Genomic DNA, 27,703 nt, shown 5'->3' on the forward strand with positions numbered 1-27,703 from the left:
GCACGCGCATCCCCCGCTATTCCCAGACTGCGCGGCGAGCTGCGCTTCCGCCTGTACTGTAGATTGAATTATAGGGCTTAAGTTCAATAATATCTCGTCATCGCAGTGATTTACTGCACGTACCCGCTTTCGACATTGGTTTCGCACTGTTGCTTATTTAATGCTCCGTCAGTTAAGAACGATTGATGAGTTTGGGTTCAATACTTAAATAGGAAATAATATTGATTATACGTGTATAGTGATATAGTATTTATTATGTAGAGATAATTCAGTAAATATTATTAATACAAGTATAAAAATGTCTTAGGGACTTTTTTAAGCTGTGTTTAGTAGCCCCGGGCTTTAGAGGTATATTGTTTTAAATATTTGTCAGAACAACAAGCAAATATGTCGCCTATCAGCTTGTAGAAATGCCTATTTCTTAATTATTTACATAAATCACGAATCCTATATAAAAACTAGTGCTGCCCGCAACGTCGTCTGCGTGAACGCTATAGATACAGCACCAAAAATACCTACGATTTATACCTTTTAAAATAACATTCATTTACCCGTTTCTTCTTTACATTTCATATCTACAGAAAAATCTCATAGATAGCGCTGCTTTAAAATTGTCTTGTCTACTTATATTCATTTAATTATGTTTATCAGCTTAGTTATTTATATTGCGTGATTTTTGTAGTGTGAAGCTAGCTTATATAGCATGGTTATTAACATAATAACAACAACATTCAAATATGCGTCGTTAGATTACACGTTGTTACAGAATGCGTTGAGGAAATAAAGGTTCACTGCTCGATCCCGGTAGGTGATAGCATGATAATATGTAACCTGTATGTTGACGAGACTTATTAATAATATTCGTGTCAAATTTGAAGTAAATCCATGCGGTACTTTTTGAGTTTATCCCGGACATACATACAGACAAACAGACAAAAATTCTAAAAACTATATTTTTGGCTTCGGTATGGATTGTTGATCACACCCAAAATATTCTTTAAAAAAAATATTCAATGTACAATTTTGACTTTCCTACCATTTTATTATATGTATAGATATTGCTCAACTAAAACAAATGTTATCATCAAATCAATTGCGTCAGAAGTACTCTTAATACTTAAAACTCGACAGTGTTCAACGTAGTATTTTGCATTCTATTGCTGTACTCCTTATCAGTTAGATCAGTTTCCAACTACTGAGTATGACGTAACAAAACTACAATAACAATATTATCTTCGGTAAAGAATCACTTGTCTTACTCAACATTAAAGCAGTACCAACACTAACAGATGCCACGGTTAAAAGTTAGATACACATCCATCGTGGAACTTTCATTATGTTCCTTTCCAATTTCGTACTGGTATTTCAACCGACGTATAAATGTGTTTTCAGTTCGTTTTATGGTAAATCGTTATCGTATTCTATTAACGTCTGCAATACTAGGAGTATCACAAATGTATTACGAACACTGCCTACACTGTCAGCATTACCAGTACCAATGTGTACGTGTACATTTAATTTCCAGGAGCTGTGACTACCTTACTCACTACAGGTACCAAAAACTTCCTAAGAGCAATATTATTTGACTGTGATCTTTTGTAATGTAATTGTATGCCAGATAGATCGCTCCAGATAATAAGCAAGATATTGCTTCACCCAAAATAATTTCTCTTCTTCTCAAGAAAACTACTGTTTTAGATTCGTTTTGGCTTAACTTTTTAAAGTCTTCAACAAAAGTATTTTGAAGTCGTATTATACTTTCATACTGGTATACTTGTATCGAGCGGTTCTTATCACGATTTACGCGTTTATTACCTTTTATGGTTATGCATTTCGACAATATAGTGTAATCGAGATGTCGATCAGTTCGTGACAACGATGCATGGAGTTGTATTTTTCCCTTTCGAAATTTTCGTTCCTTTTAGTTGAAGCTTGAGAAGATTGAGCAGAACTGAACTTAAATAATCTATAAACTTCTCTCTGATGGTCGAAGACCCCCCCCCCCCTTTTATGTAAAAATGTTTGAATTTAACTCGTTATGCTGCTCCACCATTTAGGAGAGAATTTTTCTTCAAATAGAAACTTTAAGTTGTGTTCTGATATTACAAGGCCCATTGGAACATACATTCAGATCATAACTTAATACTTGCTTAGACAGAAATATCTGTTCGGAACGGTTATCAAACTCATAACTCGCCATTATTATCGCTTTTTACAACAATATAAGTACTAAAATTATTGTTACTTTTTGGATGTATATAAGACAACAATACGAATGAATCATATTCACGAGTCAATAGATTTGATAACTCATATATTTACTTGCAGAATCCGTCCTCAGACGCCGGCGGAAGTGGTCGAAGGATGTGGCGTGTGCGCGCGGGCGGGCGGCGCGGCAGGCGAGGGCGGCGTCGCCCTGGGCTCGGAGCGCGCGTTCACCTTCGACTACGCCTTCGAGCCCACGGCCGACCAACGGCAGGTGTACGACACGTGCGTCAGGAAACTTGTGGAGGCGGCCCTCGACGGGTACAATGCTACTGTCCTTGCTTATGGCCAGGTAAGTCTACAACTGCGTTAATCTGTTATTCATATGTCGTAAAAGTAAAAGGTCTGTAACTAATGCAAATTATGATGCTTTTAAAAACACATGGATATTAGCTTTCATGATAAAATCATCTTATATAATTGAAATTAAGTACTAAAATGTCTGAATCTTACTAAAAAATACCGAAGACGTTCAGTCGTAGTAATAAAAACAGTAACAATATTTTTGTAAAGTATCAAAACGTTATAATAAACCGCAATAAAATCCAAAAAAGTTGCTTCAATATGAGTGAAATTCGCGTAAATGTTAGAAAATAATACCAATTTTTTTAATACTTACAAAGCTGGTGTTAGTAATTTTAAAATATCAAAGCTGTCATTAAAAACGCTGAATAGTTAAAACTGGCACAATGTTCTTACATATAGCATGTGGGAAGCGTAAATTGTCTCTTAAATCATCTTGTTCTCGACCTGAGCTCGGTTAGAGCGATGACCTCTGACTGATTCCAGTAACACAGGGTTATAGGCGCACTAGATTAAGTATACCTAAATTAATATGCTATTGAATCTAGGTCCTGACTTTTTTTCTATTATAGTTTTTTTTTTTATAATCACTAGCGGTGCTCGCGACTTCGTCCGCGCGGAATTTAACAAAATAGTTATTTTTCAGATCGCAGAGTTCTAAAATAACCAAATTTCAAAAATAAAAGTAGCCTAAGTTACTCCTTATTACATCAGCTATCTGCCTGTGAAAGTCTCACCAAAATCGTTCAGCCGTTTTAGAGATTAGCTGGAACAAACAGACAGACAGACAAATATTGTAAAAAATGTTATTTTAGTACATGTACCGTGTATAGATCCATGTGCAGTTCGTAAAATGCGGATATATTAATATTACAAACAGACACTCCAATTATATTTATTTGTATAGATGACTTCTCCAAAGTCTCTATATATTTATTTTTATGACGGGTCATTTTTGCCGTTTGCTGGCAGTGTTTATCTGGTGCATAAATTACTAATAGGCTGTCAGAGCTTTCTCGACAAAAAAAGGAGACTCGAAGTGCTATTTCATATGTTCAATGAACTACATCTTTTGGTTTTAGAAGATGTTAGTAGAAATCTAACAGATAAAGTGGAATATAAAAGTGAGAAAAAAAATTTTTTCAGAAACTTTTATACCATTAGGTATATATTAGATAGCTATCCGCAAAATTATGAATTTAGTTCTAGCTCTTTATATTAAATTTTCGATGCTGTAATAAATTTAAAGTTTCGTTTAAAAAAATAAACTTTTTTTATGAAACTTCGAAAAAACGACCAATCGCAAAAAGCCTATTTAAAATAATATGGTAAACAAAAAGTATGAAATGAAGCAAAAAATGTAATCGCGATATAAAACTCTCTAAATATAAAATTATGAGTACAAATTACAATATGATACAGGAGTGACATAAATAAAACGAAACAAATTAGACGTACGTAAGTGACTTGAAATATAGTTTGACTTCGTTACGTGTGTCATGATGAGAAAAAAAAAAAACTATTTATATATAAGTCGAGAAAATTGTCAGCGTATGTTTATGTATATGCCTACGTAATCACACAAGACTAGATGTTCTCACGTGGCTTCACTTGCTTTTTTAAATATATAACTAACATGACAAAAAAGTATATGGTCCACCTGACGATAAGCAGTATGGACGTCTTCAACGTCAGGAGCGTCACAAACCAAAATGTAGACTCTACCATCGACTCTACCTCAGCTGTCATCGCAGCGCATCTTCATAAGATCTGGTTACTTTACTCACCACATGAACACAACAAAACTTAAGAGCAATATCACTTGTTGTGATCTTCTGTAAGGTTGAGATTATTCCCAAGTCGGGCTGCTCCAGGTTTTGAGTAAGATTTTTACTACTGTCTTACTCCAACTACGATATTTGACTAGCCCGTTGGCGCAGTTTGTAGTGACCCTGCTTTCTGCTCCGAGGTTTGTGGGTCCGATTCCCACCTCAAGTCTGGGTGTAATATATATATTTATATGTATTATTTATAAGTATGTTTATCGAAAAAACAAATGTAGCTATACCAGTCGGCTGTTACCTATAACACAAGCATTAAGTTTCTTACTTTAGGAACAGACTACCTTGTGTGTATTGTGTAGACATTTATTTATTTATGTATTTCATATTTTGATTAATATTTACAATCTCACATCCTCTATAAATACAATTTACTATGTCAGAAAAAATAAATAACTATACGAAATCTTTAGTTTTATGTACGAGTATATAGATCGTTGCTGCAATATTGCACCGATCAGCCCCATTCCCGCGATTGTTCGCTTTGTTTCTCTTGCAGCCGGCGTCACAGTTTTTTAACTTTACAGCTTTACTTTTTCATTTGTTTTCTACACTAATTTTTTTTAATTATTTTTTCGCGCAAAACAATAACATAATGAAGTCGAAATTTATTAACAAATTAAACACGTTAAATTTTCCGCTTCCTTCACAATTATAATATTATCATAAGCTTTAATTCAACATTTAATATTGTTTTCATCTATTGTGGATAAATTTCATCCTGCACATAAGTTACGAATACACCTTAAAAGCGGGACGTAGAATATGCCATTAGGACCAGTTTCTACTTAATTAGTAAACTACATACAACTTTTATAGTCACATTAGCATATAGAAATATCTCATAAATATAGTGGAAAATTTTATCTGTTGGATACCGTCATTCGTCAAATAGCATTATTCACAATCGGTGAAACAGACTCTTAATATTATAAAGTAGCCGTCATACTAGAGCAGTCAGCGGTATCGGGAATTATAATTTTAATAAGCAAATATTCAATTCTTGCTTATTAAAATTATCTAACTTTACTTTCATTTTCTACAACAAAGATAAATTGATAATCTTTGAATTTTAATCCTTAATATGAACATTTTTATATTTATAATTGAATTTTTCTAAGCGCTTCTATTTCTTTTTAACCGACTTCAAAAAAGGAGGAGGTTACTCAATTCGGCCGTATATATATATATATATGTCTGTGTGTGTGTGTGTGTGTGTGTGTGTGTGTGTGTGTGTGTGTGTGTGTGTGTGTGTGTGTGTATTTTCAGAGATAACTTCGTCGCCTGTGAACCAATTTTCATAATTCTTTTTTTTTTTTTGTTAAGAATGATAAGGAAACCAAGATCTGATGATGGGATCCCAGAGAAATCGAGGGAAAGAGGAAAACCCTTGAAAATCCACATACATTTTTACTGGGTGTACCGATTTTGATGATTTTTAATTTAATCGAAAGCCGACGTTTATCATGTGGTCACATTTAAATTTCATCGAGATCTGATTACAACTTTTGGAGTAATCTTAAATAATGCGTATTTACTTCACTATTTTTTCGTCTACCTACGTTGTATTACTTGTCGATGTAATTGAAGTCGTTTTTTTTCGTTTGCCAGCAAACACAATTACTATTTTTTTTAAATATTCATAATAGCGCTAACTCAAAACAGATTAGGGATTTAAAGTCGTTTTTGCTACGTTCTGTTCTGTCTATAATTTTGTTTCTCTTAACCGTTTTATTACATTAATATATTAAATTTCATAAAAATATCCAGGACAGCGCCAACTTAGAGTAATGTTGGTTATGTCACCCCATATCGTATTGTCAGTGGCACGCGACCGGCGTCGTAATTAAACCCATGCTTTTGTGCCATGGGGTTGCGGAGCCCGGCTATAGTGAAATGAACGATACTATTTAAAGGCCATTATTCGGATAGAACTATAATTTACTAGGTAGGTGATTTAGGTCTAACTGTTTTGCATACAAGCGAAAGGTCTTAAATTAATTTTAGCAAGATATATTAATAAAATAATTTTAATTTCTCTTAAGCCAATAAATGTCATTGAATGCTACTGCATTATTGTAAATTATATGCACGGATGTAGTCGACAATATACTTGTATGGAAATTATCTATTTTCCGCAATCATATAGCTAATTATGTAGATCGAAGCGATACTATATGTTGCTATCGACTCAATTGCGCGTCTATAAGTAAAAGGCCCGCCGAAGTATATAATTACAACCGATATGATAAAACACCGTGAAGGCTTGCGCGCTAATTAATAAAATGATATATCGTGAACTGCTTTATAATTACAATTAGTTTATATTCAGAAGGAATATAAAGATGTTGAACATGACTAGAGGAAATTTTAGCTATACGGTTGGGCATACTTTGTAATTGACCGGTTTCAGTATACTAAATATCTACGATTTAATTTACCAGTGCTACTTGCTAGATATTTACACATTTTTATAGAGTTTATAAGAAAAATTTATTTTATTGAGAAAACTAGATAAAAGATAGAAAGAATATTGAGATCGACTGTTAGCTTAATTTCTGGCACAATTCCTATGGAATTTATCTAGAAATTAATTTACAAATGCTAGAAATTTTGCCGATTTTTAGTATCATTTAATTAGGTTTCTATAATTTTAGGCAATATTATTTCAATAATGAAAACTATTCATTTAACGGTATATTTCTAATATTAAAAGTTTGAAAATAATTATATAGAATCCAATACTCCTCGGAATACTCAAGCTCATGAATAACATAAACCTTAATAGTGCTGTCGACGATCATAACGACTGTCGAGTGAACTTGACTGAGAATGGGATTGGTCAGCTAGTTTATTAACAAAAATCTTGGTTCCTCTATTAAGTTTTATTACACGTAGCCAGCGGCTCTGTCCGAAAAAAAAATATTATTCTAATTTCGAAAACGTAAAAGTTTTAGATTTAATTTAACCGTCGTGTTAAATTCGCAACTACTCTGGGATTATAATAAAATGTAACAAAAAGGCATCATATACCTAAAGGCTTTCACATCTGATACGCGAAAAACGTAATACTTATTTTTGTTCTACTAACTAAACCCATAAAAAAAATACACCAACTTTCATCTTCTTTTGTACACTTAAACTGTATATGATCTATTAACAAGAAATATTAACATAATTTTACGAAGTGGTATTACCGATTGTATAAAAAAAAACACGTATCAAAATCATTTAGACTAGCCATAAATAATACATTCCAAAAAGATATTACTTGAATAACATTAACCTTTTTTTGTTCTTGAATGAAAGTAAAAAAGATTTATAAAGTAAAAACACTTTCACTGCCTGTATCATACGTTGATAATAATTATTAAAATATAAAATAGAGAAGGTTTTAATAAACTCTTACTAACTTTGTTACGTACTTAGATAACGTTTTATTTTAAAATACTTTCAGATGTAATGAAAAATTAATTTATTTTACTAAACAAGTTAATCGCAGTGTCTGTAAATCTTATTGCCGCTAAAACTAAAATCGGTGGTTTATCGGCTTTGTTTTATTTTCGAATTGCTGAAAATTGCCTACGCTTTCAACGCATTTATATACAAGAAATTAAGTTAATTTTGATAAAATATTATGATCACTTCACATGAAAGTAATAAAATAAATCTTTATTAAAAGAATTTAATAAAAATAATCCTTGAAATTTATAAATGTACGTCTGCATACATAATAATATTTTTTACTTGGAACTGTTTGTTACACTTAAAATTACTTCCTTTACATTACAATAAATTCAGCTAAAAATTATCATAAATGGAAGTTTTTTATTTCCATATTTTGGTGGACGTCATCCTGCAGCATATCTTTGTTGTCTTTTGTAAATTTACGATTAGTAAAAGAATAATATTATTTATCTATTTCATTTTGTGACGTGAAGCTTAAGATACACGCACGAAGCGCAGTGAAAATAATAATAAAATATATGAAGAAAAAAAAAATGTTATATGTAAAAAATAAATTTAACACACAAAATTAACATCTGTTGTTTTAAGAATAAGTAACCCAATACAGCCATTCCCTTCTCAGATCACAAGTCGAGCAGAAAAGCTCCTGACTATAGTCACCTCGAATAAGGATCAGCGCATTGGTCCGTAGAATGCGGAATATCTTACACGCTTTATTCGCAATACATAGATTTCCTTACATTCAAATGTTAAATAATATCTCATTTACAATTCTAAATGATTATTTATCTCACGTAACGAGTTTTACCATATTGTTTATGGTCTTTGGTATTGCTACCATTTATGAATGTGTTTACACTTTGTCTCAAGATATATGGTCTATACTATAAATAGATTTAAATAATTTAAAACTGTGTTTTGTTCTGAAATATCATCATCATCATTACAGCCTATACAGTCCACTGCTGGACATTGGCCTCCACAAGTTTACGCCAAAAATAACGTGAACTCATGTGTTTTGCTCATAGTCACCACGCTGGACAGGCAGGTTGGTGACCGCAGGACTGGCTTTGTCGCACCGAAGACGCTGCTGCCCGTCTTCGGCCTGTGTATTTCAAAGCCAGCAGTTGGATGGTTATCGCGCCCCCGGTCGGCTCTTTAAGTTCCAAGGTGGTAGCAGAACTGTGTTATCCCTTAGTCGCCTCTTACGACACCCACGGGAAGAGAGGGGGTAGATATATTATTTAGTACCGTAGCCACACAGTACACTTACTTACTTTTGAAATATGGAGTGTGATTTTTCACGTCAAGATGTCAGATTTAGTGCCACTAGACTCCTCCCGTGACCATGATTGCTGTAAAGTATCCGTAACGTCGGGCATCTAAAAAACTTAATAAACCGTGATAAAATCCGAAAAAGTTGTTTCATTATAATGAGTGTAATTCGCGTAAACATTGAGAATTATAATTAGTCCAAATCCCTGGACTAAAAACACTTCCTTAAATTAATAGGAAAATCTATTTCAACTGTATGTTTTCGGCCACCAGGACTATACAAAATCTTTTCCATCCTTCCATACCATCCCTTAAATAAAAAAAATGCAGCAACCAACGCTAATAACTCGGGTCCCTGACCCACTTGGCTCGAAGTGTGTTTTAACCGTCAAGAGCCCCCGAGCACACTCGTCATCTCACAATGCTCACGTGCCTCAAGTTTTGTTTCTTGAGGCGCATTGCGCACGTCTTGGTGCTATTTTATTCTAATAAAACTATGATTTTTTTGTATATTTAAGTATTTATAATATACTAGCTGACCTGGCAAACTTCGTATCGCCTTATTTTTTTTTAAATATAATAATTACATATATCAAAACAAAATATACCCTATCTTTCAAGTTGGATCAAACTGCACACGGTGTGCAAATTTGATTAAAATCGGTTAAGTAGTTTAAGAGTTCATCGCGGACAAACATTGTGACACGAGATTTATATATATTAAGATAATAAGCCAATATACATAATAGCGATAATTTATATGACTAAAAATTAATAACTAATCTACTATCTAATGAAGAAAAAAAAAATAATGACTCTATTTGTGAACAAAGTTTAGAGTACCTAGTAGCTGGTTCGGTTTCCGTTCATAAAAAATGAATAGGACATACGCATTTTATCCTGATCTGGGTGTTAGTGCTTATGGCCTTTAAGTATTAAGCATTAACTATTAGATAAATCCATACACATTTTTTTATACAACTAGTTTGGCGTACGGCTTACCTGATGGTAAGCATTTATCGTAGTTTATAGACGCCTGCAACACCACAAACATCACAAGCACGTTTTCGACGCTATCTCATTTAATACATAGATTAATCTGACACAAGTGAATCACATTCTTTTAAGTAACTTAGCTGAATATAGGTATATCTTAAGTACGAGTATAAGTTTATGAAATAAACTATTTTTTTTTATTAAATTTTTATCTTACTGAAATATTATATTGTTTAAGGCAGCAGAGCGTGTAAATCTCTACAATGGTCATTTAAGAAATATGAAGCTGGTTCATCATAAATTGAAAACATTAAGAAACACATTAAGAACGTAATATAAATATTTGTTTTTGTATGAACAGTTTAATTATAAAAGCTATTTTTTTAAGCACAAGGTCTCAAGCGACACAGCGCCTTCGACACTTAAGTCTAGTCCATCCGAATAGATTGTCAACGACGTAATATACAATAATTTTAATAATAATTATAACTATGTTATTAGTACACCTATGCTTGTCTGTGTTCACTGGTCATAATATCCTCCGCAACACGGTTGCCTGGTAGAGGTCGCTTTTTAGCGATAAGGCCGCCTATTGTATAAAGCTAAGGCTAATGTTAATATATTGTATTACTAGCTTTTACCCGCGACTTCGTTCGCATTTATTTATTTTTAAATAAAAAGTTACCTATGTTATTACTTCTAATACATCCAAGAATATATATACAAAGTTTTATGATGATGTAACAAACAAACTTATATTCACATTTATTATGTTAGTAAGGATTCTTTGATGTACAATAAAGAATATTTATTATTATTATAAATCAAACTAAACGATTTTTTTTAAATATGTAAATAATAAATAGATCTTTGTTATTCGTGACTATTTGATAAAGATAATTAAATATTTTATTCAAGCATATTTTTTTTTTATACAATTAGGTCGGCAAATAATCGTACGGCTCACTTGTGGTAAGCGATTACCGTAGGTTACAGACGCCTGCAACACCAGAAACATCGCAAGCGCGTTCCCCACCCTACCTCCAATACCTCCCAGTAGGTTGAAAATAATAATAATTCAAAAACAGTATTATATAGCTGTGATCTTCTGTAACGTCGAGGTACTTCCCCAGTCGGGCTGCCCCAGATTTCGAGCAGGATATTTCTCACTCAGTTAAATAGTACAATTGTATTTATTATTTTTTTTTATCTTTTATAATTATTTGTTAATTTTATTTGCTTAATTGTTTATAGCGTTTTAAATGAATTGATTTGAAATGATAAGGAAATCGGTTTTTTTTGGTGTTTGCTTTTTCTTTCTCTCAACGTTGCGTGTTCAGCTTGGTTCCGTCACGCTACAGCTAGTAATCGACACGCCTACGATTTAAAATTATTTAAGTATAACGTGCAGAATAATGACTATTCTTGAATAGTTAATATTTATTTAAAACATATTTAATAAGTGTGCTCAACACACATGGTTTTCTGCTCCTAAGGTAGACAACTTAATCCGTGTGTTTTATGTAACGATTGGGTCATATGTGTACATTTTTACTAATAAATGTATCTAAACATACTACACATACAAATAAATATATATCACACCAAGACTCGAGGCGGTAATCGAGTACACAACTACAACAGAAAAATTAATATCATACCAATCGAATACACAACCCCTAAAACAAAAACCCAGGTCACTTCAATTTGCGTCCACTGGCTAGTCACTTTTACAGTTCGACGGTTACGGTTTTCCTAACGAAACTCCGTATTTAGAGCCTAGCCTTAATAAGTTTATGTGAAGGGTGATCGTGGTGCTTACAAAAAAGAACGAAACAGTTAGTTCAGTGTTAAAGAAAAATTATATAATGTACATGTGACCTTTTCAAGTTTAAACGTATTCATATCAGCTAACAGCTGAGTCAGTTACAGCTAATGAGTTAATTTCCTCAATGAGTATACTTTAACGCTCCAAAATTTAGTAGGGATATCAGATGTCGCCAAATAATAATACAGTACGCAAAATTACTTTATGTATGTATGTTCTGTACTGTTTAAACAAATTTATAAATTTAATAAATTATATTTTGACGAAAGATTGACGAAATGGAAAGTTGTAAGGAATATACAATTATAATGACTTGTCATTTGAATTATTTTTTTTGTGTAATTTTAAGTAATAAAAAGAAACGTACTTTACATTTTAATTATTTATCGAGCTTAACGAGCAAAAATGCTGCGGAATATAAAGGAATTACCATTGCGTTTTAAATAAACGAAATTAAAAAGATAATTTAATAAATCAGGTTTGTGGATGATTCACATATGATTCATTTTTAAACGAGTATCTAACAAAACTTTTCTAATGTATGTAACCTATTAAAAACCGTCGTTTTTGCTACACGTGCTACAGTGACGCTGTATTTCATGCAATATATAACTAATTATTTTTTACTAAAACACAGATTATATATATTTTTAAAAGAGTAACTGAGGAGCTTCTTACCGATTCTTCTCTACATAATCTACGTTCAGAATCGGTGAAAACTTCACTTTTAAAATTTTAATTCGTAAAATGACGATTCGAAAGTACTCTTGAAGCCTATTTGAATAAAGTTATGTTTGATTTTGATAACTTCAGAGTCGAGCCAGTAATACTAGTTATAAGTAGTCCAAATATTATCTAATCATATACTCATATGCATAAATGCTTAAGAACTATGAAGGGAAGGCCATCACCTGAGTATGTATTAACGTATATATTTCGTAGCGTTTGTTATTGAATTAATTTTTAAATATGTGACATTTAATACGAAGAGGACGTACTTTTACGTCAAGAAACGAAATGAAATTAAATTAACACATCCTAGAACACAAACGAGTAACAGAACGAGACATCCGTGTCTCGAATATTAATTTCTATCGCTTGTCTTCTGTGAAGCATAACGTGAAGGTAAGGTTCGTTAAAGAACCCTCAAATTCGGCATAGTAAAATTAATTTATCAGAAATTAATAGTAATAAGAGTTTAATGTTTATTCTGTATAATAGTTTGTATTTTATAGCATATTGATGCGTGACTATAAATCTACACAGGTTTAAGAGTAAGCGTATTTTTCATTTTGTGAGAGTAAAAGACAGCCTCCTTGGAGGCGTGCAACAAAAAACATTCCACGAGAAAAATAATTCGTTTCCATATGCGGTTATTTAGTTGTATGCGGGAGTTGGTATTTCATATTATTGATGTTTTTAAAGCTACGAAAAATAGTGAGAACGCTTCAGCCTCTAATATCCCACTACTGGGCATAAGCCTCTTTCACCATGTAGGAGAAGGATCAGAGCTTAATCCACCACGCTGCTTCAATGCGGGTTGGCGGATACATTTCCTACTATGAATAACGATCGCTATCAGGTGTACATGATAACAATCGGGACCGGCGGCTTAACGTGCTCTCCGAGGCACGGTGGGGAGACCCACAAGGACTGCACAAACACCCAGATCACGGCAAACACCTGTATGGCCAATACAAATGTTTGTCATGTGCGAGGATCGAACCCGCAACCGCCATGTATCGTAACAGGTACAATATACATGATGGTGACTGTTGCGCCAACGCAGCGTCAGAGAAAAATAGTGTCGAAAAGTAATGCAGAAGTACGTTGCCAGAATAGCTCGTATATTAAGACAAAGTAAAATTTAAAAAAGTCACGTATCAACATTGAACAACAACAAGAATTCAATACGCAAAGGAATTGCCCACGTGCCCCATTCGTATTCATCCCGTATTCGATATAGATTATCCGCAGTATAAATTAACGTTAAGCTGCATCAATATGTATAAGATTTTATGTTATACGACGCATTAGAGATTACACAAGCTTACACATGGTCATAAATGTAATATTGGATTAATACATAAAACATAACGACAATATTTTTGTAGTTAACTTATATATAGTTCAATACTATGTGCGATGACAGTAAAAAAAAAACATATTTGGTTATCAAAGGCACAATCTTGTATATTTTCATATACCTACACATTATCACCTAGATTACCTATTAGCAAATTATTAAAAAAATTAGACAATTTCTATTGTGTTTGCAATCGTAATTATTAAAGTAATTGAATTGTATAAAAAGTTACTTCAGACATGGTAAAAATTGAAAACTAACGTTGGTTATTGCGATTATAAAAACCGATTTGCCAGTAACTGAAGAATTAAATTGTAATTTTAGAATTGTAAGAAATAAAAGAAAATGGTAACTCAAAATATCTACCAATCAATATAAATTAAGTCGATCAGCATCAAAGCAGCGCAGCGTAAAAGGCGTTTGTACAGTATTTCATTGTAAAAACTTAAAAATATAGTTTTAAATCAAATGAATCCTTTTTTAATACGTAGCGAGACTATTAAATCAGGTAGGCTTTTAAACCTCTCGAGTTCAAGTGACTGTCGAGACGAGATCCGTGGAGGGCGTTTTAACATGTCGTTTAGAGATAAGGGCAAAAGGACTATTTGAGAAGGATAGCTTAAAAGTTATGCTAAATATTCTATAAATTTTCTATATGCTTAATTTTGGTGTAAAAATTTATGTAACCTTTAACTGTTCTGCTTCGGTTCTGCAAATTTTAAAATTATTGCATCCAACTATTTAACTTACAATATTTGACTATAGGCTAACGATTTTCCGTGGCTTTGTACAGGTATATAATATAATTATAATGTTTTTAGCGATAATGATTAATTATTAATTACTTTTGTGTAGATTTGTTATGCGGAAATAAAAAATACGTCACGGTATCAAATTAAATAATAATTGTAAACAAAAGCGAACTGCATGCTTGTTATCAAATAGTTAGTTGTTCAAATATTGGTTGTCAACTTATCGCAATTGTCTTGAAATTAAGGACAATATATTGTCATCATTACGAAAACGTTTTATTAAATACATACACTGAATACGAATTGAAATTACGGACCGTTAGCATAAAAGAACCCAATTCACATTATCTACGCATTATAGGAAGAAAGCGATGAAATGGGCCCTCATATTAGGTCGTTACCTGTTCCTATTGATTGGCATTAATTAATTACACCTACAATTTGAACTACACGTTATCATTTTCTATTTTATAATGTATTACAAAGTCACTATAATAATATATATCCTTTTTTTTAATTTCTAAAACAAAAAATCAATATATTGGTACAATTAATTTCTCCATAATGTTGGAAGTCTAACGAGTTTCCCTTATTTTTTTTTCGCGATAAATAACTAATCTAGTTCGTAGGTCACACTCGGTTTTAATAACTCGTCTCTCATTTCGCTTACCTACTTGAAAATAGTTTCGATAAAAACTTCAAACAAATGATGTGAAAAAACTATCGCTATCAAGCAAAATCAGCAATGGAAGAATAATAAAACTAATGATATCTCGTAATGAGTAGCAATTGCAACAAACTCCTTATATTACAAGTTCCTAAACGCAGCAGAAACTGTGACTACAAATGTACAAATATTATTGCAAATAGCACATTGTAACAACTATTATAAATAAGCTCGGCAACTTAATGGTTCGTTCGGTAAGGCAACATTTGTTAAATACGGTGTCCGAATTCCAAGCCGCCTACTGCACTTCGTAATTGTTTTACAAAAACGTACGAATGACGACTGATCATGATTTGCATTTAGTGTCATACTAATAGAACACTTAATGGCAAACAAAAATTATCCTTATGCGTTATAAAATAAAGGTGTTAGTGTAGTGATATTCCAAGACATTCGCTAAGCCACCCACGTGATATATTTTATGATGTTACTCTATTATCGATAAACACTCGATAAATAGCTGTAATAGATGTTGAAATATAGTGCAATGCGATTTTTTGCTTTCGAAACACAGGGTAGATCTACCATAGACAGATATATTTCAGCTGGACGTCTAGTACATTTACCTCAAGTATCACATAAAGAACGTAATTGATGACAATCTTGACAAGATTTGATTAGACGGTCGAACACCGTCTGGCGTGATCTGTTACGGATTTGGTGCTAATTAGCAATAGTATTGTCAATGGAATCTTAGGATTTTACACGTGAGATATGAAACTACTGTAGAAACAAGGACACAGCATACACGCGTACTTGCTGTGATAGTTAATGTTAGGTATCCACGTGATAATATTTGCTCTGCTAGATCAAACTTAGACCGTTGGGTCTATGTGTTTTATATTGCAGCAGCTTTAAACCTTCTGGTGATCGAATTGTATTATTAAAGAACAGAGCAAAACACGCGATGTTATTAAACTGGATTTTTAACGCCAATCAGATTTTGATTTTATAGTTTAAAATTTTTTGATAATATTTTTTTGTAAATCGCTAGAAAACTAGTAGTATTCAAAATCCGGGACAGTCAACTATAATTCCTGGACAAGAGACAAGACACGTAATTCCGGGACAATCCTGGAATTCCCGGCCATCTGGCAACCCTATACGCGTAGTGCACAAAGAACCTCACAACGAACCTAGATCACACAGAAACAATAGTCAATGCGTCTTTTTATCAGTAGTCTATCAACGGATTTCCGCTGCTCGAACAGCGCCCTTTATCGGACTAAATAATCTTTACCTATTCGAGGTAACACTTACACTTTTTATACTATAGTTTAGTTTTAATTGCTGTAATATGGTACGGTACGTTATAAATATTATATGATAATATAGTATGCGACGCGGCGGGTTGTCCGGATAAACTCTTGTGAGTTTTCGTGGCAGGCATATGAGTAAGTGTTATTGTATGTGTTTTTTGTGTTTTAAAACAAAAAATAAAAAAAATTAAATTAGCGTAAAATATACATTTTAAACTCTGAAATTATTTAAATAATTTTAATCATACTTTCGACGCAGATCAAACCTCTTTACAAAAAGATGTATTAATAACTCTAGGACACTATTATCGGTGAATGTTTTGAACCTTCCAAAAGAGCGATGTTACAGATAAATAATATAAAATTAAATACAATAATAAAAAGTAAAAATTAAATACAATAATTATATTTACTTAAAACATATTGAAAATATCACAACTACAAAATATGCGTATGTGGGTGTTTTGCAACAGGAAATGTCACCGAACACGCTGTTAGCTGTTAGGTACATACATATACGGTGCTCGCTCGTTACCAGGCTTATGCTTGTTTTAATTGTATTGAATATTAATTATTTTTATGGCAAAAAACAATGACATGATTTTTCAATATATTTATTACATATTAATACATTACGAGTGGCTTGGAAAGAATTCTTAACCAGCCATCAGACCGCCGCCTCTTAGACACAGTTTGTATAATATATAGGTATGTTGTTTATATTGCGTATATGTGTATATGTGAATGTATGTAAGTGTGTAAGCATATGTATGTATGTATATATGTATGTATAATTTTGTAATCTATTGTGATGTATTCTAATTTGTATAACAATTATTTGTACACTTCCTAACCGCTTTTCTATGCGCTGTCCTATACCCAAAGGTTGTCTGGAAGAAATCGCTCTTTTAGCGATAAGACCGCCTTTGTACATCTTCCTCTAATTATACTACTTTTGTATGTATCTTTTAATGGTGTACAATAAAGAATATTATTATTATTATTATACTTTATTTTATCTTTTTTGGTGTCTTCTCGGTGTTATCTAAGATGTAAATTAATTAATACAAAAAAAAACCTCAGCAATGTAACAAAAAATATTATTAAAAGCGTCAAGGCTTTGAACTTCACTAGTAATAAGAAAACTATTCTGTATCGTTTCTTTGCATAATTTTCGTCTTATTTACTTCCGTTAATTAATTATTTCTATTAATGAATGCATTAAAAGTTAATATTTATCTGACCACAATAATCAATCCTGTTGATGTGGTATTGTGGTTTAACCAATTGATATTTGACTAGAATATTGACGTACCAATTGCCGGTATTGAGACAGGATTTGGAGACCACAGATTAAAACAATACACAGCTTAGACACTCATCATCATAGATGATAAAGAGTATGTCAGAAGGTAATACTTTTTATGAACCACCGACGCAAAAAGAGGTTATAAGTCTGGCAAAATATTTGCCTGTGGAATCGTAGCTCTCGAACGGATAGACCGATTTCGATGCGGTTTTATGCGTATATAAAATTATAATTATGTAGACAATAAAAACTTCATACAATTTAGTGCAATTGACACTAATTGGTATAGATATTGACTGGCACGAAAAGTGTTTAATTTGCTTTTAACCTGATACATATTGCCTTTGATAACTAATAATGGGAAACTCAATAAATGAAACAGCTGTATCTATCAGAACCAAATATTGACTAATGTATTGTAACACTTTACAATATGCTTCAGTAATTCATGAAGTTTACACGCAAAAACTGTCGCTATGTCAAAGGTACAAGATCTGATTTAGTTTGTGAGGTTTTTCTATGTCATACTGAAGGACTTCTATGGTGCGCCAAGCGCCGTAGAAGGGCAGGCGGCGCGCACTACTTGATGTGCATCTTGGTCGCATACCTTGCCGTTTCCTACACACTAAACGGTCCTCTAGAACGTTGTCCAGCTGACTCATTGACGCTCAGTGAGGTCGACCGCCGGTGACATTGATTAATTAGTCGCGGTAATTTACTTTTTAGCAAAAAATATATTCTCTCTTATTTGTATAAAATAATTAATTAGTCTTACAAGTAAGTTGAGAAAGGGTAGGCTCTGTAACTTAGGAATCGATTAAAACTGGGTTAGATTGTCAGACTTGAAAACAATCCAAGCAAAGCTTAGGGAGATAAATTCCTAGATAACTAAGGTATTTACCATAATGAATTATTTGTACTTGAAGTAATTTCGATTCATTTGACAAGACGAAAGTTAATAATGATATACAAAGCTAAAATATCATAATATTTTTAATTTATTTGACAGATCTACGAGTATGAATTGGTCGCATTATATATACGATCAACAAATTTCACTGTCTACTTAATGTATTTATTTATTCATTTTTTACAAAACTGACCACAGTGGTTTTTCTGATTCGCTCATCATATATCGATAAATTACCAGCAATTTTTAAGGTGTAGAATAAAGTCCTGCATCGGATGTTCTGACGCACATAGAACACAAACTTCCAGATCGAACAAAGAACCAATACATCGATAAATCGCGATAAAATTTTACAACTCTATTTATTTTAACATATTTTTATGAGATTTATTACAACGGATATGCGATTTAGAATGTGAGGAAATGAGAAACAAATCTTACGAGATCGTAAAACTTTCATTTCGTAAATATATCTGTATTAGTGTTAATAAAGTTGAAGTCGACGGCCCTTACTTTCTAAGCTAATACACATACAATTTCCGTAATGTAATCGAAGTGTCATTGATGACATGTACATGTAGATTAAAATTAATTTATATGTGTCACATATTGTATAAATAAAGTTAGATGCTTTTAAACGAATATTGTGTTTTATCAGGAAACGTTTAATATCACGCGTAACTTAACTCGTCGTGAAAATTATGTAGTAAATGTAATTTGTCATAGTGATGACATTATCAGCACATTATTTTAATATTGCAATCAGATAAGCTGAAAACAGGGTGATTTCGAAATGAAACACTATAAGCTGGAACTTTGGCAGTAAATCTTTATTTTGATAGTCTAAATGTTTTATCAAAAGTCTCATATCCCGGTTTTTTTTTTCTATAATCGTATTCCTATTCACCATAAATATAGTAGAGCTTAAATTCTCTACAAACTTTGTCTTCAATATTTTTCTATATAAAAAAAGCGCGAATAGTATAAAGCATTTGTGATGATGCTACGCTTATAATGCTCCTGAAGTTGACATGAACCTAATTGACAATGCGGAAGATGATGATATCTATAATGACTGAGGATTTCTAATTTATGTTTTAATGTCTTTATTAAATATTTCCAAGATTTCCCTATAGTTGATTTATTGGTACAGAAAAAGTCTTGTTTCAATCTTGTACGTAAATATTACGTCCACAAGGCCGGTGGCTATGTAATGTTTGAAGTTGTAATAACTGTTGGTTTATTAGCGTCTCGGAGTAGTTTTAAAACGAAGTGTCATGCTGTTGAAACATTAATTGATGATTCAATGTGTACTTTATTTATATTATATCTATGTCATTAAGTAATATCATTAGTAAATGTCACGGTAATATCATTAGCTATGTCAATATTATTTGACCAACTTTTGACCATTAATTTATTAATGAAAACAAACCTACTGAGCACGACTGAATTGTATGTTTTATAAAAAAAATGTCCATTTTCAAAGTTATATCCCCAAATGAAGGCTATAACAAGATTAAAGGGTCACTGGTTGTGGAGACTGATGTTCGACAGATGACGGTATCTAACAGATAATAGTTTATGATATATCATTCTTTTTTACCATCGAATCCAATATATTTATGAGATATTTCTCATCACAATTTTTTGTATTTGTATTTGTATTGGGCTCGATTTTCCGCATTTAGACGCAAAGGTGGTTCATTATGCGTGAAAAAGTGGGCTGGCTAATTCAGCCAGCCCAGCTCCTTCCAGAAGCTCAGAAGCCTCCTGGGGCGTTCACAGGCTTCTCGGAGCGTCCTTATTTCCTTAAGGATGGTAGCCCGGTGTGCGGCCACTCCCTCGCATTCCAGGATTACGTGGGCGGCTGTTTCTTCAGCAGCCAGACAGCCCCTGCAAAGAGGGCTGTCTGTTGCATTCATGATGAATAGTTGGTGATTGAGTGCCATGTGGCCGGTAATCGTGCCAACAACTATTCTGATGTCCAGGCGGTTGAGACTGAGCAGTCGGCACGCTAGGTGCGGTGATACTTCCGTGAGTATCAATTTGGACTGTCTACAGCCGGTTTGGTTTGCCCAAAGGGCATTGTGATTTGCACGTGTACGTTGCCTTACCCACGAGCGCAGTTGTCCAAATGGTAACGGCAATAGGATGGTTGGGCCGGCAACCTTTGTACTGGACCCCTGTCTTGCAAGCTCGTCGGCAGCATCGTTTCCGTGCGATCACATCACATCATTCTCATCACAAATATGAACCTAAAAGGGGTTGTTTCGTTTTGGACCAGGTCTTTGTACAGTATTCGAAAAAATAGTATAAAATCATAGAAGTTAAAATAAAATATGCATTTAAGTAGTTTTACAGTGATTTAGAGGTAGTTTATAAAATTGATAATTGGGTACATACGTAGAATGGTAACTCTCGAAGTGCATCCACGCCATCTACCTATGTACATAGATCAAGTAAAAAAAGGTAGATAACGCACCTAGAACAGAAAACTGAAGCCACTTTTTTAAAGATGTGTGAGTGAGTGAAGTGTTGACACCTTTTAAAAAAAGTCCCTAAAATTTTTATTAAACAATTAATTTAATATAGGTAAAATGGGTATGTGAAAATAAAAACCTGTTTATAGTTTTAAATAAATTTACTAAAAATAAAACAAAAAATCGGTAGAATAATAAAAAAATATATTCGTAAGATAATCGTATGAATGGACACTTCCTATCCCCTCTGTTTATCTCTTTTCAGTTTGCAGTCGGTTTTTTTTAACTATTTTTCTTAAACCTAGAATCCTTTATGTTGTATAAGTTTTTTAAATTCGCTTTTTAAATAATTAAGTTTCTAATTCGTTTTTTAAATAATTAAGTTTTTTAAGTCGCTTAGAACTCAGAGTCATCGTCATTGTTTGCATTTTACTAATATGATGTAGTCTTATGTTCAAATATTTTTCAATCACTAATCGTATTAAATTGACTTTATGCGCATGGCCAGCATAATCGTGGTCATTTTCTCAGTCTTACAGCCGCTACCCATTCACCTCTCATTAAAATATTCGTTGGAAACCTAAAACCATGAAATTTGATAGTAAAATATGGGTACCTAGTTTACTCAAAAATTGTAAAAAGTTAAAACATAAAACAAACGAGTTAATAATTCATAAATATATTTTGATTTTTTTATTTTCAATTTATGTAACATAAAATAACACGAGAAAAAAAAACAATAACTATGTCTACTTTTTACTTAATTATTTTTCTGATTGCGTACAATTTACTTACCCACATTTTGGGGTATTGAAAAAAAGAACTACTGGCAACACTCCCGTGGTACGTCATTTCGTGACATTGAAATTATAAGTTCCGAATAACCTCAATATTATTTTGGAATAACAATAAATTTAAAGTTTTATATGTACTTACGTGTGAAACGATATTTCTTCAGACTTTTCGTTCACTTTGGTATTGTTTTTGCACCATTTAATTACAAAAGAACGGCATTTTGAAGGCAAAGTTACTGTACGAGGCCCCGTGAGATACTAACGAAAATGAGCGTAGTTTGATGCATATGTGTGCGTGAGCGCGTGTGTTTACTTGAAGGAGCCGAGTTTTGTGGCTTCACTAACAACAAAGGCCGCGCATTATCTACTTTTTTTTACTATATCTATGCCTATGTATTATTGTATTTTTGTTATCTATGTTAGATGAAATGTCAGTATTTAAATAAATAAGACATTGAAATATCCGTCTCAGCCCCTTTTCACAACCCATTACTAGACACAGGCAAAGAGTAAAATAACTTGCTTATACAAGACACAGGTCTCCTCAAAATCGACTTGTTGTTGGATGCGTAGGTACCAATTGTTTTAGTTATTTATAATTATGTAAAATGTCATCATGACATTTGTGTACATGTCATTGTCAAAAAGGATGCCAAGTGGTTGCGATTTTAATTCTTAAAATAAAAACTGCCTCGTAAAAAAGGCTTTTTAATGAGAAATAATGAAGAAATAATTACTATTTCATGAACCTGAACATTTTAAAATACTGTACAAATACCTAGCCCAGGCTCCATATAAATTTGAAACAACCCCTTTATAGATTATTAATTGAGATAAGCAGATCCTAATGGCCAATTGTACCTCTTGCTATCAAAGTCTATTCGTAACTTATTTACAGGATAAATTTTGTCAACAACATCCACTATATCTATAAGCAAACGTATATTTTCGGAGTTCTTATTTAGAAAGTGTAGCGTTGTAATGATATTGTAGGTTGGTAGAACAGAACAAAAATGTTTTTTGCAAAAAAAAACTAGACTCAAATGTTTTTAATCTATAACAATGGTTATAAATATCACCATAATATTATCTGTAGTACATAATTTTTTTGAATAATGAAAACTCAATTCTTTTTTTAATATTTATGTTTAGGTAAACAGATATAAAACTTTAATAAAAGCTTATTTAAACCCTAAAATGCTTGAATAACTCTAATTTTATTTAATCTTAATAGTTATTTGTTAATTGAATCGCTCTAACGTCTATTTGTACATGAAATTGAACGTCATAGTGAGGGTTAGGGGTCTGGGTCGGGCCATTGTAGCAGGACGTAATGATCACTTACAGATCGAACATATTGCAGGGGAGCTGTGTGTGGTTAACAATAACTGTGTAATAACACTAAAACTATATAAGTATTCGTATTATTTATTTTTGTGTTACCCACACATTAGGGAATTCTAAACATTTTATGAAACATAATCTGACAAAAATATACAATTATAAGTTTGAAGACGGCGCGTAAAATTAGCGTTTAAACAAAAAATAGGAACATTAGTTGTATAATATTAATATAAGTATTATAAATGGACCATTTTATTCTCGTGCATTTCGACAAGTTTTGTCTCAGCGTATGTGTATATGTGTGTGTATATGTATTTCGAGACCTTGACAAAGAATTCTAATCCTACAGTAAATTGTTGAACGTCAGATATTGAGATATACCGATTTAATTAATTATTCATTTGACCTTAGAACGATTTTTTACGTCTTGTGCCTAATCGACCTTCATTCTTGCACACCTCATTAATTTATTGATTTTGATTAATTCAATCTTATAAGACTTTTAAGTCTTTGTGTGTTTTTTGTTTACCTTTTTTATTGCAAATGACTGAATAATAATTAACTTATACCGTGTGTAGTAAAATTATCTAATTAAGAATGATTTGTATCCTTTACTTTATGTTTTATAAATGTATAATATAAAATAATTAACAAAAAGTTTTTAAATAACTATAGGTTTACTACTAACTAACCTTGATAGATGTTAACAAACGAACTTAATACATAAGTAAAGTACGTAGTGATATACGGCAATATGTAATGATTATATACCGATAATCGCTTCCCAAACATTACCTTAAGTAAAGCCAATTTAACACCATAAAACAAGCACCTACGTCTATGTCATAACACAGTTTACGCACAACGAGGAAATAAAACAAAGCTCGCAATACAGGACTGCACTTATATACTTTATAATAAACTCCACATTTGTTGAAAGATTGTCGGTAAACAATTGTCGTGCGATTATTGTACATGTATTGTGACATTTGCTGTTTTCATACATACATATACTGTTTTCTACCGTTTAAATATTAGGGGCTATATTTTTACTCATGTAGCATTTTGGTGAATGACTTTTTGAAATACTTTTTAATTTTTCAGTGTATGCATTACAAACTAACAAAAAAAAAATTTTTTTTTTCTCTTTATATTTTATTATATCGTATGTACGAAGCTTTTTCATCGAATGTTCAGTTATTGGCGCGAGTCCAATTAAATATTTCCTTTTAAGCCCGGCACGACGGATGTAGCTGTTAATTTCATTTCGGCTCGTTTATGTGCCACGATATTTTTAATGGAATCGATTTACTGTTTTTAATTTAACATCAAAAGATTTATTTATAGTATTTTTAACAAACGATTCTTTAGGCTGTTTAAATTGGAAACTAAGGATTATGAAAACAAGATAACGAATTACGAATTATTATAGGTAATGCAGTGACGACATCTCGGCCACCATAACGTTTATGTAGTCATGACATAAGTATTACCCTTTGAGTCATAATAGACTAACAGATTCCTTCCAAACATGCGTTGTAATGATAATTCTGCACCTTGTTCAAACAGAGGCGCCAGGGTCCATACATACCTCTATACAGACCCAATATTGCTCGAAAGTAATGGACTTTATATCCAAAAAAATAGAGTGTATAATGGCATAAATTATTAATGTTATTTTAATCACTATCGTGATTGTATTTTATCATAACTCTCGCTCTTGAGATAAAGTGATAAGGCTTGATAACGTTGACCAGAGTAGCCAAACAATGTATTTGCATTTTTCACGACCTTCTACTATCCTTATACTTATCTACGAGAAGAACTATTTGTACTTATCAGTATTAATTTTTTTTTTTGAATCAATATATCGTAATTTACCGATTTTTTTAATGTGTCCAAAGTGCCAACTTTGGACTGTTTTTCGAAAATTGGTTTAGAAATATATTTTTATTATTAATTTAGTACAAATTAATTATTATTAATAGACATAGTTTGCTTTAGACCACACGACAAAAGTAACGATTTTTTAGTTGCCCCTACAGAAATAATGATCTTACATAAATTTATTTTTGAGTGTTATTTTTATAATTTACATATTTAAAAAAAATTAACAGTCACTAGGAACTATTCATAATAATGATATATGATATGATATCTACGTAACACATATAAAACGAGTTTTACTTATGTACGGTGTAACATACGTTTGTAGATGGTAAGGTCAACTTAATATAACGATTACTATACGATACTTTTATTAGTAACAAACATGTGTCGATAAAAAATGATTAATGTCTACTATTAACGTTGAACTTGATTATATTAACATTTAATCGATAAATATTATCTTACATATCTTGAAAAAATTAGTTTAAATATTAATAATGCGTTATATATGTGTGTACAAGTAAATAATTATGATTATCTCCTTTTGTCACTGTTGATCTTGTTTAAAAAATTATTATTTATGTAGTATGAATTTATATATATATCGTCTTCGTTGCCCTAAGATTGCCTGGAAGAGATTGTTATTTAGCAATAGGACCGCCTTTTGTACATAGTTCTACTGATTCTTGTTAATGTTACTTACCTATTTTTTTTTCTTGTACCATAAAATGTTATTATTATTGTAATATGAATTAGCAGACAGCTATATCTTGCTCAAAATTTGGAGCAGTCCGACTTTTGAAGTAACTAAGCTTACAGAAGGTAACTGATCACTACATAGTATAAAACAAAGTCACTTTCTCTGTCCCTATGTATGCTTAAATCTTTAAAACTACGCAACGGATTTTGATGCGGTTTTTTTAATAGATAGAGTGATTGAAGGGGAAGGTTTATATGTATAGTACATGCATAATATAGTAGAGGAATACTGGTATTTTTTGCAACCGTGCGAGGCCGGGGCGGGTCGCTAGTTAATAATAATGCTTTCAAGTAGTATTCTGTTCCTGTGTTAGTAAAGTAGCCAAAGCTCCTGGGGTGGGTCGGCGGTCGGCAAGACGCTTGCGATCTATCTGTACTACAGTAATCCGTAGGCTACGGTAACCGCTTACCATTAATGAGGTCTGTGCACTTTTTTAACATCCTGGTGGAATAAAAACGAACACATTTTATTTTATTCCGTTCTCATAAAAGTTGTAAATGCGACATCCAATATACTTACACGTGTAGAAATGAATTTATTACAAACAGGCCAACGAAAATGAATTATTTATTACAAAGAGCTCAGAAAGTTTTCTAACTACTCACATTGTATTTATCATCGAAAAGACAGTACTCAAGAATCTCGTCCTAATAAATATTTAAGTATATAATAAAGCCATCTATACAAATAAATATAATTGGAGTGTCTGTTTGTAATATTAAAATAACCGCTTTTTACTAAATGCATATGGATGTTTACACGGTACATATACCAAAATAACATTTTTTACATATTTTGTCTGTCTGTCTGTCTGTCTTTCTGTTCCGGCTAATCTCTGAAACGGCTGGACCGCTTTTGACAGGACTTTCACTGGCAGATATCTGATGTAATAAGGAGTAACTTAGGCTATTTTTATTTTAGAAATTTATTTATTTTATAACTCTGCAAACTGAACGACATTTTTTTACATTCTACACGAACCATAAAATTATTTAAGTAATAGAATTCTTATTTACTCCGTATTCTATCGTGTAACCTGTCTATCAAAGATGCAAAAAAGCATTTTACATACACCACCAAGTTTTTCAAGAATTTTCATATTATTTTAATCTTTTGTCATCACAGCAAAATTTACCATTTCAGTAATTCTATTTAGTGCTTCATTAGTTCCTCTATCCTCATTGTATTTCATCGTACAACGCAACGCCACCATCATAGCTGCTTTTTTTTTCATTCCGGTCTGATATCGAATATAATGCTCGAACGATCCGTTTGATAATTCCGTCATTGTTTCCCGACAGCGCCCGTGGCATACTAACAAGTAATAACGTGGATTGTCTGAAAACACTTTCGTTGCGAGGATTTTATAACGTCGTAGATGACTTCTGAATTTATTTAATGAAACAACTTTTT

The 27,703-nt window shown here is 32.2% G+C and overlaps 1 protein-coding gene across 1 annotated transcript in view; it reads left to right on the forward strand.

The window, feature by feature from the left end:
- The first annotated feature begins 2,275 nt into the window (after nt 1–2,275).
- The window catches only part of LOC123654458 (kinesin-like protein KIF21B), a 50,872-nt gene continuing 25,444 nt past the window's right edge, over nt 2,276–27,703 (forward strand). The window contains exon 1 of the mRNA XM_045590360.1: nt 2,276–2,557. Coding sequence (XP_045446316.1) covers nt 2,276–2,557 — 282 coding nt within the window. The remainder of the gene's footprint in view (nt 2,558–27,703) is intronic.

This window comes from Melitaea cinxia, chromosome 1 (assembly GCF_905220565.1).
Source record: "Melitaea cinxia chromosome 1, ilMelCinx1.1, whole genome shotgun sequence".
Classification (NCBI taxonomy): Eukaryota; Metazoa; Arthropoda; class Insecta; order Lepidoptera; family Nymphalidae; genus Melitaea; species Melitaea cinxia.